The sequence below is a fragment of the Musca autumnalis genome, unplaced genomic scaffold, assembly GCF_047663935.1.
Source record: "Musca autumnalis isolate F117 unplaced genomic scaffold, ASM4766393v1 scaffold_1, whole genome shotgun sequence".
NCBI lineage: Eukaryota > Metazoa > Arthropoda > Insecta > Diptera > Muscidae > Musca > Musca autumnalis.
This window is the reverse complement of record NW_027411644.1, coordinates 196,424,549-196,439,680: the sequence shown is the minus strand read 5'-3', so window position 1 is coordinate 196,439,680 and position 15,132 is coordinate 196,424,549. Positions and strand designations below refer to the sequence as shown.

Here is a 15,132-nt window from a genome sequence, read left to right as displayed (position 1 = left end):
AAAAATGTTATCAGCCTACTTTAAGCCTATAATTTTTTTTTATAATTTTTGGATATGAAAAGGTGCAAGAATGCTGTTGCTTAGTTACCGTAACTATAAAACTGTGAGCCCCTTTGATAACAGCCTTTGTTCCAAGACGTAATTTTACCGACATTTGTTGGCGATAAGCACCATTAAAACAGTAGGTAATCATAAGGTTTATGGCATGTTGTAAAATTATCATAGATATGAAGTGATTTGTTTGAAAACAAAAACAAAAAAAGAACAGCACAAACCAATTTCTCAATTTATAATATCTGTAAAAATTGAGGTCTAAAGTGGCGCTTAACATTTGATATATACGTATTAGTAGAGAGTGTAAAATAATGAAAAAAAAAAATTATACTGAGCAAAAAACCAAAATGTCTACTCATAGAAGACGCAAAATTCTTCTCTAGAAGACAAAATATTTGCTCACAGAAGACAAAATCGTCTTCTCATAAAAGACCAAACGATCTTCTCATAGAAGATTAAAATGCCCTCTCATAGAAGGCCAACATTTCTTCTTCTCATCTCATAGAAGAACAAAAGAAGACCAAAAAGTCTTCTCATAGAAGACCAAAAAGTCTTCTCCTAGAAGAATAAAAGAAGACCATAAAGTCTTCTCATAGAAGACCAAAATGTTTTCTCATAGAAGAGCAATGATCTTCTAATAGAAGCCCAAAAGGCATTCTCATAGAGGACCAAAATGTCCTCTAACAGAAGACCAATCGGTCTTTTCATAGAACACCAAACGGTATTCTCATGGAAGACCAAAATGTCTTCTCCTAAAAGACCAAAAGTCCTCTCATATAGGAACAAAAGAAGACCAAAAAGTCTTCTCACAGTAGACCAAAATGTCTTGTCATAGAAGACCAAACGGACCTCATATAGAAGACCTTAAGTCTTCTCACAGAAGTCTAAAAGGTGTTCTCATAAAAGTTCGAAGGTCTTCTCATTAAAAAATAAAAGCTCTTCTCGTAGAAGATCAAAAAGTCTCATAGAAGATCTAAAGTATTCTCATGTATAACCAATCTTATTCTCATAGAAGTCTAAAAGGTGTTCTCATAAAGGCCAGAAGAACAAATGAATTTCTCTTAGAAGACCGAAAGATCCTCTTATAGAAGATCAAAAGAAAACAAAACCGTCTTCTCATAGAAAACCTAAATTCTTCTCGTAGGAGTCTAAAATGTGTTTTGATAAAAGACCAGAAGGTCTTCTCATAGAATACCAAACAGTATTCTCATAGAAGACATAAAGTCTTCTCACAGGAGATCAAAAGTCTTCTCATAGAATACCAATAGTCTTCTCATAGAAGATCAAAATTTCTTCTCATAGAAGGCCAACAGTTATTCTCGTTGAAAACCAAACCGTCTTCTCATAGAAAACCAAAATATTTTCTCACAGGAAACCTTCTTCCCATAGGAGACCAAAAGTCTTCTCATAGAAAACCAAAAAGTCTTCTGATTGGAGACATAAAATCTCCTAATGGAATAGCTAAAGTCTTCTTGTAGACGTGTAATAGGTGTTCTGATAAAAGTTTAGAAGGCTTCTCATAGAAGACGATATCCTCCTCTCATAGAAGACCTAAAGCCTTCTCATGTGTGACCAAGGTATCATAGAAGACTAACAGATGTTCTCATAGAGGTATTCTCATTGCAGAACAAAAGGTCTTCTCATGGAAGACCAAACGTGTCCTTATAGAGGACCAAAAGGCTAAAGTATCTTCTTGTAGAAGAGCAAACGGTCTTCTCATGTATGACCAGAAGTCGTCTCATAAAAGTCTTAAAGATGTTCTTATAATGGTTTAGAAGGTCTTTCCATAGAAAAAAAAAGTATTCTTATAGAAGACCCAAAGGTCTTCACATAAAAGACTAATGGAATACCAAACCATCTTCTCATTGTAGACCTAAGTTCTTCTCATAGAAGATCAAAAGTCTTCTAAAGAAAACCAAACCGTCTTCTCATAGAAGACCTAATTTTTTTCATAGAAGACCTAAACTCTTCCCATAGAAGTCTAAAGGTGTTCTTATAAAAGTCCATAAGGTCTTCTCATAGAAGACCAAACAGACTTCTCATTGAAGTCCATACAGTCTTCTTATAGAAGACATAACGGCCCTCTCATATGTGACCAAGAGATCCTCTCGCAGAAGACCAAAAGTCTTCTCACATAAGACCGAAATATCTTCTTATGAAAGATTACAAGGTGTTCCTATAGAAAACCAAAAGCTTTTTCATAGCAAGCAAGATGGCTTTCTCACAGATCACCAAAAGCTCTCCTCATAGAAGATCAAAACTCTTCTGATATAAGACCAAAATGTACTCTCACTGAAGGCCAAATTGTCCTCTCATAGAAGACCAGTAGGTCTTAATTTGAATGTTCATAAGGTGTTCTTACAGAAAATTGAAAAGTCTACTCAAAAAAGATTAGAATGTCTTTCATAGACCAGAAGGTCTTTTAGAGAAAAACAGAAGTCCAGAAGCTCGTCTCACAGAAGCTTATAACGTGTGTTTATAGAAAACCAAAAAAACTTCTCTTAGACTACCAGTTATACAGCTTCAAAGTGTAGGATTTATGCTGAACGCTGGAAATCGACTAAAATGTCGCTTTTGGAGCTCTTATATGGCCAACAAGACCGCTGTTGTTTGAAGCTACTCCCAAGGCGTCAACAAACCTACTTTGACAACGTTTATCGGGGCGCTTCTGTTTCGGTCACCACAGTACCAAAGACACCACCACAAAATCTATTTTTACCCAGAACTTAGCCATCTTGGAAATAGTGTAATACGTTTTCTTACCGCTCATGGTCAGATTACGTTTCACCCGCCAACAACGATAAGTGTGCAATAATCGATATCGAACAAAACAATACCTTTAATCTAATCAAACACCGAGAGATTTTGTGTTTTATGACCTGTCCATGCAACCAACAGTTCCTTTAATATACCAAAGATAACCACCTTGATTCTAAACAATGAGCAATGAGCTGAAATTATATTAGCCAGTTAGTCGGGAGTCTTACGTTAGCTAACATGTGGCTTAGAAGTGGTCAGCGTTTAGCCCTTTGGCTAACAATTTCCGTGGTTTTGTTACAAAGCATTCAGGCTCTACCAAAATGCAGTGTCGATGATGAGGATTGTAGAGATCGTCGTATGCATCCTGATTTTCCAGAACCAAAACAGCCGTCTAAACGTGTTGTTAGCGGAGAGGATACAAATGAGTATTGGATTAATTTGGGCAAAGATTTTATCGAGAAAAAGTTATCGGCCAGCATCAATGAGAATCGTGCCAAAAATGTAATCATGTTTTTGGGTGATGGTATGGGTTTGACCACCGTGTCGGCGGCCCGTAATTTGTTGGGTGGTGAAGAGAAACAATTGTCCTTTAATGAGTTTCCCTATACCGGTTTGTCGAAGACCTATTCTGTGGATAAAATTGTACCCGATTCTGCCTGTACTGCTACCGCCTACCTGTGTGGTGTTAAGGCCCAAGAGGGAACCATTGGCCTGAACGGTGATGTTGATTATGGTGATTGTGTAAAAGGTCAAGACAAGGATAAATGGGTTTATTCCATTGCCAAATGGGCCCAAGATGTGGGCAAAAGTACTGGTGTCGTGACTACAACCCGCATTACCCATGCCTCACCATCTGGTGTGTATGCCCACATTGCCCATCGTGATTGGGAAAATGATCAAGAAGTGAGTGGTGCCTGTGGTTCCGGCGCAGGTATTGAAGATATTGCCTATCAACTGATTAACGGTGAAGTTGGCAGCAAATTGGACTTTGTTATGGGTGGTGGTAAGAAGCATTTCATCGATTCTCGCCTCTATGAAAATGGAAGACGTGGTGATGGTTTGAATTTGGTTGAGCTGTATAAAAATGAGGTTGGCTCACGCAATCTTTACGTGGAGACACGTGATGAGCTGATGTCGGCCAATTTGAATGAATTCGATCGTGTTTTTGGTCTGTATCAAGATGATCATATGCTCTATCATTTGGAAACAAATGAGACCACCAATCAACCTACCTTGGAGGAAATGACACGCAAGGCTATTGAATTTTTATCAAAGAATGAGGAAGGCTATTTCATATTCATTGAGGGTGGACGCATTGATTTGGCTCATCATGAGAATTTTGCACGCATTGCCCTCGATGAAACTGTGGAATTTTCCAAAGCCATTGCTGCTGCAAGAGAGTTGACCAGTGAGGAGGATACTTTAATTGTGGTCACTGCAGATCATTCACATTCCTTTTCCTATAATGGTTATCCGGTAAGTTTAATGGGGGAGCAATGCGAGAACGAAATGTTATGTTATGATTATGGTTTTGTTTCTTTTAGTACCGCGGCAATGATATTTTCGGCAAGACACCCGCCACACCTGATGATGAGAAACCCTATATGACATTGAGTTATGCCAATGGTCCCAGTTATGAGCGTTTCTTTGATGTTGAAAAGGCAGAACGTGTAGATCCCACCACTGTTATAACCGGTGATCGTTATGACCGTTTCCCCTCTGCCTGGCCTATGGAGGATGAGACACATGGTGGTGAAGATGTGGGTGTTTACGCTTCTGGACCATGGTCTCATTTATTCACTGGGGTCTATGAACAAAATGCCATACCTCATATGATGGGTTATGCTTCCTGTTTGGGTTCGGGTTTGACTATGTGTGCCCGTAAATAAAGATAAGTACAAGGGGCAGGAGAATCGTTTAACTTGTAAATTGTTATTGCCATTAATTAAACAGTATTAAATATTCGAAATGTTTTTTTAAAGGCTTATTTTGTCTTATTAGAGGATTGATTGTTCGGAGGAGGATTATGATTTTCTTCAAAGGGCTTCAAAGTACAAAAAACCTGGATTTTTTAAAGAAAATATTTTTAAAGGCGTTTAAAGGTAAAACGTGGATTTTTTAAAGAATATTTTTAAAGGACTTCAGAGCACAAAATGTGGTTTTTGTAAACAATATTTTTTCCAAGGCCTTCACAGCACAAAATGTGGTTTTTTTAAAGAATATTTTTTCAAAGGCCTTCAGAGCACAAAATGTAGATTTTTTAAAAAAATTTTCAAGGCCTTTAAAGCACAAAACGTGTATTTTATAAAGAATATTTTTTTAAGGCCTTCACAGCACAAAATGTGGATTTTTTAAAGAATATTTGTTAAAGGCCTTTAAAGAATATTTTTTCAAAGGCCTTCAAAACACAAAATGTGGATTTTTAAAGAATATTTCTTCAAAGATCTTCAAAACACAAAATGTGTTTTTAAGGAATATTTTTGAAGGCCTTTAATGCACACAAAACTTGGATTTTTTAAAGAATCAGTCTGTTCTAGAACTGCAAGAATCTACTAATTTTCACTATTTTTGCCGATAACATAAAGGAAAAAATGTTATCGTAGTAAAAAATAGTAGCTTCTTGCAGGTTCTGGAACAGAGCAAATATTTTTTAAAATCTTTAAGACACAAAATTTGGATTTTTAACGAATATTTTTTTAAAGGCCTTTAAGGCACAAAACGAGGTTTTTTTTAAAGGCCTTTATGGCACAAAACTTGGATTTTTAAAGAATATTTTTTAAAGGCCTTTAAGGCACAAAAACGTCGTTTTTTAAAGGCATTTAAGGCGCAAAACGTGGATTTTTTTAAGAATATTTTTTAAACGCCTTTAGGTACAAAGCTTGGATTTTTTAAAGAATATTTGTTTAAAGGCATTTAAGGCACAAAACGTAGATTTTTTGAAGAATATTTTTTTAAATGCCTTTACGGCACAAAACTTGGATTTTTTAAAGGCCTTTAAGGCACAAAACTTGGATTTTTAAAGAATATTTTTTTAAATGCCTTTAAGGGATAAAACATGTTTTTTTAAGAATATTTTTTTTTTCAAAGGCCTTCAAAGCACAAAACATGAATTTTTTTGAAGAATTTTTTAAGGCCTTCAAAGCACAAAACGTGGACTTTTTCAAGAATTTTTTTCAAGAACGTTCAGAGCACAAAACTTGTATTTTTGGAGGAATATTTTTTAAGGACGATGAAATCATAAAATATATTCAACCTAAACGATTCTTCGGTGAATGCTGCTCCTCCTTAAGACCCCTTAAAATACAGAATCTTTTAAAGGGTCTTCTTTTAATAGAAGATGTTTAAAAGTGTTCTTCTGTTAATAAAAGACCTCATAAAGAGCCCTTTCTTCCACTAACAGAAGGCCTCATAAAGAACTATTCTGTTAAAAGAACACCCCCTTGAAATGCTCTTATATCCATAGCAAATCTGGTAAAGAGGACTTGTAGGGATAGAAAAACTTCTAAATGGGTCTTTTGTTGACAGAAGGTCTCCTGCAGGGATTCTCTGCTGAAAGAAAATTTCCTAAATTGGTGTCTATGGAAAAAAGGGCTTCTGAAAGGGTATTATGTTGATAGAATATCTTCTAAAGGCGGTCTTCAGGAAAGGCTGTCCCACTGGTGGAAGTCCTCCTACAGGGATCTTCCATTAGGGAAACACCAACTAAATAAGTCTTCTGTTCTTCTTAGTGGTCTTCTATTCTATTCTTCTATTGATAGAGGATCTCTTAAAGAGGTCATCTGTCCTCCTAATGCGATCTCTTATGGACAAGGGAAATCCTACAGGGATCTTTAGAGTCTTCTTTAGAGTCTTCAATTAAGAAAGTAATATAATTATAGAATACCTTTTAAAGGGGTCTTCTAATAATAGGAGACCTCCTAAGAGGGTCTTTTGTCGAGATATGACATTCTAATGGAGTATTCTGTGGATAAACTACCCTCTAAAGGGGTCTTCTATGGAAGAAGAACTTTTGAATTTATTTTCTGTAGATAGAAGACCTCCTGAAACGATATTCTATTGATAGGAAACCTCCAAAGAAAAAAACATCCTAAAGGGACCCCCAGAAGACCCCCAAGAGAGTATTGTACTGATAAAAGATTTTCTAAATGGATCTTCTAATAGTAGAAGACTTCCTAAAGGGACTTTGTAACGGATATGGATATTCTATCCACAAAAAACCTTCCTGTGGGGATGCCTTCTGATAGATGACCTCTTAAAGGAGACTTCTTATGGTAGAAGACCTCCAAAAGTTTTATTATCTTGAAAGAAACCTCCTTAAGGGAACTTCTGTTGATAGAAAACCTCTTAAAGGAATCTTCTATGGATAGAATACCTTCTAAAGCGCTATTTTATATTCCTCCTATAGGGATCTTCTCACCAAGACTTGTTTCTTGTGATAGGAGATCTACTAAGAGGTTCTCCTAATGTAGTAGTCCTCATCTTGAAGGAGAAAAATATCTTGCAAAGGTGTCTTCTAAGCAAAAAAAAAAAACCTCCTAAGAATTATTCTAATGATAGAAGACCCTCCAAGTAGGTCTTCTAATGTTAAAAGACCTCTTGAAGGGGTCTTTTGTCGGTAGAGACCTGTATCCTGTATACTATGGACAGGATTACTGAAGGTGTCTTCTGTGGATAGAAGACCTCCTGAAAGAATATTCTATTGATAGAACATCTCCAAAAGAGGAATCTGTTTAGAAGAATTCCTAATGTGGTCTTCTATGGGAAGGAAGACCTTTTGAAGGAGTCTTCTAAGGACAGATGTCCACCTAAGAGGGTATTATAATTATAGAATACCTTCTAAAGGGGTCTTCTAATAAAAAAAGACCTGATTAAGGGGTCTTTTGTCGAGAGATGACATTCTAATGGGGTCTTCTGTGGATAGACTACCCTCTAAGGGGGTCTTCAATGGAAGAAGAAATTTTGAATTTGTTTTCTGTAAATAGAAGACCTCCTGGAAAGATATTCTATTGATAGAAAACCTTATGAAAGGATATTCTATTGATAGAAAACCTCCAAAGAAAAAAAAAACATCTCCTAAAGGGGCCTTCTATGGATGGAAGGAGTTATTTAAGGTCAGAAGACCCCCAAGAGAGTATTATACTGATAAAAGACTTTCTAAAGGGATCTTCTAATAATAGAATACCTCCTAAAGGGACCTTATAACGACAGTAGACCTCTTAAAAGGGTCTTCTATGGATAGAATATAAAACTTCCTGAGTGGAGACCTTCTGATAGAGGACCTCTTAAAGGGGACTTCTTATGATAGAAGCCCTCATTAAGTTGTATTATACTGATAGAAGGGAAGTTCTGTTAATAGAAAACCTCTTAAAGGATTGCTCTATGGATAGAATACTTCTATAGCGCTATTTTATAGTCCTCCTACAGGGATCTTTTCACCAAGACGTGTTTCTTGTTATAGGAGATCTCCTAAGCGGTTCTTTTTATGTAGTAGTCCTCTACTTGAAGGAGTAAAATATCTTGCAAAGGGGTCTTCTTAGCACAAAAAACCAGCTAAGGATTATTCTAGTGATAGAAGACCCTCTAAGTAGGTCTTCTAATATTAGAAGACCTCTTGAAGGGGTATTTTATTGGTAGAGACCTTCTTCTAAAGTTGTATACTATCTATAGGCCTCCTGAAGGTGTATTCTTTTGATAGAATACCTCCTGAAAGGATATTCTATTAATTGAACATCTCCAAAAGAGGAATCTGTTGAGAAGACCTCCTAAAGTGGTATTCTATGGGTAGAAGGAAGACCTCTTGGAGGGGTCTTTTAAGGACAGAAAACCACCTAACAGAGTATTATAATTATAGAATACCTTCTAAAGGGGTCTTTTAATAACACTGTGATACAAAAGTGGACAAAATTTTTTTGCAGGATTTCTGATGCACAAATTCGGTTTTGTGGGAGTCCACAGAAGACGAAAATACCTTTAGTTTCTTTGGGTCACTTCGGTTTTTCATTTTATAACGGTAAATGTAGTGAAAAATGGGCTTTCTTGGATTTTGAACTTTAAACGGACATAACTTCTTTTTTCCATAACCGATTTGCACACACTGTTTTTCGTTATAAAGGGGAGAGTAGAGCCTTTCGAACAAGCCATAGATTTTTAAAATCGGTTAACAAATGGCTAAGTAATAGTGGTTTAAGTGTGACAAAAACGCATTAAAAAACAATAAAATGTTTTTCCTTGTGCTCTAGGCTGCGTAAACGACACCTAACAGTACTATTATTTAATGTTAGCAAGTAGGAAATTTAGTTGGCTTTCCAAAATGGGAAACACCAACGAAATCGGTTGAAAAATGAATGCGTTATGGCATTTTTTGTGTTTCAACTTTTTGGTTTTTTTCATATTTTCCTTTATAAAAGATGGGTATCTTAGCATGTATGATTCTAATTGTGATTATCCTGCTTAACAATTACGCACAAGGTATCAATGTTTTATAAAGGAAAATATGAAAAAAAACCAAAAAGTTGAAACACAACAAATGCCATAACGCATTCATTTTTCAACGGATTTTCTTGGTTTTTCCCATTTTGGAAAGCCAACTAAATTTCATATTTGCTAACTGTAAATAATTGTACTGTTAGCTGTCATTTACGCAGCCTAGAGCACAAGGAAACACATTTTACTGTTTTTTAATGCGTTTTTGTCACACTTAAACCACTATTACTTAGCCATTTGTTAACCGATTTTAAAAATCTATGGCTTGTTCGAAAGGCTCTACTCTCCCCTTTATAACGAAAAACAGTGTGTGCAAATCGATTGTGGAAAAAAGAAGTTATGTCCGTTTAAAGTTGAAAATCCAAGAAAGCCCATTTTTCACTACAATTACCGTTATAAAATGAAAAACCGAAGTGACACAAAGAAACTAAAGGTATTTTCGTCTTCTGTGGACTCCCACAAAACCGAATTTATGCACTAGAACCCCTGCAAATTTTCACTGTAGCACAGTGTAATAGAAGACCTCCTAAAGGGGTCTTTTGTCGATAGAATACCTCCTAAAGGGGTCTTTGGTCGATAGAAGACATTCTAATGGGGTCTTCTGTGGATAGACTACCTTCTAGAGGGGATAGAGGTTAGAAGACCTGAGGATAGAAGAACTTCTGAAGTTGTTTTCTGTGGATAGAAGACTTCCTGAAGACCATTTGAAAGAGACTTCTGAGGGCAGAAGACCTTCTGAGAGACTATTGTAATGATAGAAAACCTCTTAAAGGAGTCTTCTTATAGTAGAATATCTCCTGTGTACAGAAGACTTCATGAGGGGTTATTCTTCTGATAGAAGACAACTTAAAGAGGGGAGAGAAAACCTCCTTGAGGACTTTATTCGAGAAGATGGATTTGAACCTGTCAGTGGAATAATTAATTCCACACATATGTATACCTTCTACACACTCAACAAACATGTGCGCTGTTTAAAAGCTTGTCTTGTTGAGTCATTTTGATAATTTGGACCTCTTTTATTTTTGTGGTTCCGATCACATAAGTAATTGAATCTTCTCAAAGGCTTCTCTTTTGATATGAGGCCTCCTAAAGGAATCTTCTAAGGATAGAATACCCACTAAGGGGTTTTGTGCTGGAAATCTAATGTGACTTTCTATTTTAATAGTCCTCCTAAAGGGGTCTTCTGTTAAGAGAATACTCATTTCTGTTGAGAGAAGACCAAAATTGGTCATTTGACCAAGACTCGATTTTTTAGGATATTTGTCAACTGGTCAAGAATAGCCAACGGCAGCAAGAGGATTCTTAGGAATATGGATCAGTTGACGACAAAACATAGTTGTTTTTTATAATAGAGTTCGTTTCCATCCTCCAAAAACACAAAAATCTTGTTTTCTCTCCCAGATAAGCTTCCCTCTTTGCATTCCATCTGTTTAAGAGTTAATTGGCTTTCACATTGCGCAGCAAAAATAAAAAATGAATTTGCCTTAAAGGAATGGTAAGGCAAAGGACTTTAAATGTGTGGTCACTTGCGCTCACATTTATAAGAATTAAATTAACAACTTTTCTTGGAAGTCTATAAAAAAACTAAACTTAACTATTCGCAATCTAAAGCCTTGGGAAAATTTGTCTGATTTAATCTATGGTCATAAATTAAAGAAAAAAAAGAAAAAAAAACATAAAAAAATTCTTATCGCAATCGTGTTTGAAACATTCAACAAATTAAATATTGACCAAGTAATTAAAAATTACGAATGCGTCACATGTTAACACAAGCATACGTAAGAACTTGATGGACATGCACACAAATACACATACGCACCTGTATGCAGAAATGTATGGCCATAAAAATCATGTCAACAACTAAAACACGCAACTTTTCTTGACTTTCGCCAAAGAAAAATCATTACGCACAAATGGAGTATGGAGGTTTCTGAACAAGAAACCAAGTCTGGTATAAAGGATAGGTTCTAACAATAATAATATACATACAACCACAGCCATCATATTTTGCTTATATAAAAGCTTTTTTGGATTGAAATTTCAGAGAAAAAAATCTATCATCAATTGTGGTGGCCCATATGTTTAGTTCCCTTGCCTGTTTATGTAAATTTTAAAAATCCAGTAAAACAAGATTTTTTTGAATTTGAAACAAAAAAACAACAAAAATTCTAAATACATACAAACACTGAATTAGACACAAACCATATATATGTACATGTCTGGCCAGCAACATTTTCTACCAAGTTTTGTTTTTGGCTGTCCTATTAAAACACTCAAAAGGTTTTAACATTTTTTCAAATAAACATACATAAACACACATATGTATACGTACATACACAGGCCTCTTGACCACTTGACCCATCTTTAGCAAATTTTTAAAAAATACACGACAATTTGTTTGAATGTTTTCGAAGCCAAAAAAAAAAAAAAAAAAAAAAAAAAAAAATACACAGTTTGTATATTTAATTACAAAAATTTCCTCTTAGGCAAATTTATTAAATTTACTCTCCGTTTGGTTTTTCCATCGTAGTCAAAACATTTTCTACCATGGTCATATGTGGTTGTTGTTGTTGTTGCTGCTCTACATGCACATAGGAAATTCACTCGATGTAGTTGGCCGATAAAAAGAAATTTGATTAACATAAAACGCAAGAAGAAAAATAATAAAAAATGTATAAAATTTGTTAAATTATTTGTGTGTGGTGGTGGTAGCTTCTAATTGAAGCAGGCGGGCCAGGTGTTATGGGGCTAGTAGTGTTTGGCGCCATTAACTTATTAAAAAATGTAAATTTTAAAGTTCCTCTCTTTTTTCGCTTTGCATGTAAATTGTAATTTTACAGTGCGGAGCTTAATGGAGTTTTTAATGGCTGTAAATATTGGACAATTGATGGCCGACCATAAGGCAGGGAAAATGTCAATTAAAAAATTTGATAAGGAATAGTAAATATAGGGAAATATATCATCCGGTGTTTGCTTATTCCGTCGGGAAAAGGCTTGCATCTGCCTATAGAAGACCTATTTAAGGTCTTCTGTATATAGAAGACCAGCTGAAGGTTTTCTGTCTATGACAAACCTGTTGAAGTTCTTCCATTTACAGACGACGATACCTGCTGAAGGTGTTCTGTCTATAGAATACCTGTTGGAGACCTCCTGAAGATATTCTGTCCATAAAAGACCTCTTGAACGTTTTCAGTCTGCCCATAGGATATCTGCTAAAGGTCTTCTTTTTATAGGTGATCTATATAAGACCCGTTGAAAGTCTTCTGCCTATTGGAGACCTCTTAAACGCCTTCTGTCTATAGAAGACATGTTGAAGACCTATTAAATTTATTCTGTCCATGAAAGACCACTTCAAAGTCTTCTGTCCACAGAAGACCTGTCTTCTATGAGATTCTCTCCATAGAGGACCTTTTGAAGGTCTTCTGTCTATTGAAGAACTGATGAAGGGCCGCTGCGTATATAAGACCTGTTAAAAGTCTACTGGCTATAGAAGATTTTCGAAGGTACTCCATTAAAAGGAGACCTGCCGCAGGGCTTCTGTTTATGGGAGGTATATAGAAGACCTGTTGAAGGCCTTCAATTTAGAGAAGAAGTAAGAATGTCTTCTATAACAGGTCTTCTGTCTTTAGAAGAAGTCTATGTTTATACAAGACCTGTTAAAGGCATTCCTTCTATAGAAGATCTGCTGCAAGTCTTCTGTCATTAGGAGGTCTAAAGAAAACCTGTTGAAAGCCTTCTGACTATAGAACCCTGTTGTAGGCCTCCATATTTTTGGTCTTCTGTCTATATATGTATGTAGATGAACCCTTTAAGGTATTCTGTCTTTAGAAGAGCTGCTAAAGGTCTCCTGTCTGTAGAAGACCCACCGAAGGTCTTCTGCACACAGAAGACGAGTTGAAGGTCATCTTACTATAGAAGACGGGTTGAAGGCCATTATCCTATAGAATACCTGTTGAATGTCTTCTGTGTATAGAATACTTTCTTAGGGCCTTCTGTTTAGGGAAAACCTTTTATAGGTATTCTTTCTACAGAAGACATGTTGAAGGTCTTCTATCTATAGAGGAACTGTTGAAAGTCGTCTGTTTATAGAAGAACTGTCGCAGCTCTTCTACCTATAGAAGATCTGTTGAAGGTCTTCTATCTATAGAAGAGCTTTGAAGGTATTCTTCCTATAGAAGACCTGCTGAAGGTCTTCTACCTACAAAATACCTGCTGAAGTATTTCTTCCTAGAGATGACCAGTTGAATGTCTTCTTCATATAGAAGATCTTCAACAGGTCTTCTGTAGGTAGAAGACCTGTTGACGGTCTTCTTCCTATATAAGACTTGTTGAAGGTATTCTACCTAAAGAAGACCTGTTGAAGGTCTTTTACCTACAGAAGACCTGTTGAAGGTCTTCCATATATAGAAGACCTCTTGAAAGTCTTCTATCTATAGAAGACCGGTTGAATAGAAGACCAACTATAGAAGGCCTGTTAAAGGTCTTTTATCTATAGAAGGTCTTCTATCTATAGAAGACCTTTTGAAGGACCCCCTCCTAAAGAAGACCTGTTGAAGGACCCCCTCATAAAGAAGACCTGTTGAAGGTCTTCATCCCATAGAAGACCTGTTGAAGATCTTCTTCTTCAATGAAGACCTGCTGAAGGTCTTCTTCCTGTTGAAGGTCTTCTATCTACAAAATAACTGCTGAAGGATTTCTTCCTAGAGAAGATCAGTTGAATGTCTTCTTCATATAGAAGACCTGTAGAAGGTATTCTTCCTAAAGAAGACCTCTTGAAGTTCTTCCTTCTAAAGAAGACCTCTAGACGGTCTTCTTCCTATAGAAGGCCTGTTGAAGTTATTCTACCTACAGAAGACCTATAGATAGAAGACCTTCATGAAGGATCCCCTTCTAAAGAAGGCCTTTAAAGGTCTTCTTCCTAAAGAAGACCTGTTGAAGGTCTTCATCCCATAGAAGACCTGTTGAAGGTCTTCATCCCATAGAAGACCTGTTGAAGGTCTTCTTCCTGTTGAAGGTCTTTTATCTATAGAAGACCTGTTGAAGGTCTTCTATCTATAGAAGACCTGTTGAAGGTCTTCTTCCTATAGAAGACCTGCTGAAAGTCTTCTATCTACAAAATACCTGCTGAAGGTCTTCTTCCTATAGAAGACCTGTTGAAGGTCTTCTTCCTATAGAAGACCTGCTGAAGGTCTTCTATCTACAAAATACCTGCTGAAGGATTTCTTCCTAGAGAAGACCAGTTGAATGTCTTCTTCATATAGAAGACCTGTAGAAGGTATTCTTCCTAAAGAAGACCTCTTGAAGGTCTTTTTTCTAAAGAAGACCTCTTGAACGTCTTCTTCATATAGAAGACCTGTAGAAGGTATTCTTCCTAAAGAAGACCTGTTGAAGGTCTTCTTCCTAAAGAAGAGCTGTTGAAGGTCTTCTTCTTCAAAGAAGACCTGCTGAAGGTCTTTTTCCTGTTGAAGGTCTTTTATCTATAGAAGACCTGTTGAAGTTTTTCTATCTATAGAAGACCTATTTAAGGACCTCCTCCTAAGGAAGACCTTTAAAGGTCTTATTCCTAAAGAAGACCTGTTGAAGGTCTTCATCCCATAGAAGACCTGTTGAAGATCTTCTTCATATAGAAGACCTTCCTATAGGATACCTCTTGATGGTCTTCTGCCTATATAAGACCTGCTAAAAGTCTTTTGTCTATGGAAACCAGAAGATCCGCTTAAGGTCTTTTATCTGTACCTGGTCGAGGCTTCCCAGGTTTCTCGTCACCTAAACCCTTCACCAGAAAAATGGAGGTGATACAAAGATGAAGATCAACGATCACGAACATTGAAAATA

The 15,132-nt window shown here is 36.3% G+C and overlaps 2 protein-coding genes across 51 annotated transcripts in view; one reads left to right on the top strand and one right to left on the bottom strand.

Annotated features, from left to right (window-relative positions):
* Calx (sodium/calcium exchanger 3) overlaps window positions 1-15,132 on the bottom strand; it is a 534,678-nt gene that overhangs the window by 89,863 nt on the left and 429,683 nt on the right. The window lies entirely within an intron of this gene.
* Alp5 (Alkaline phosphatase 5) lies at window positions 2,999-4,795 on the top strand. The gene is made up of 2 exons (XM_073959681.1): window positions 2,999-4,290; window positions 4,359-4,795. Exons 1-2 carry the CDS (start codon window positions 3,052-3,054, stop codon window positions 4,701-4,703), a joined length of 1,584 nt encoding a protein of 527 aa, XP_073815782.1. The 5' UTR covers window positions 2,999-3,051; the 3' UTR covers window positions 4,704-4,795.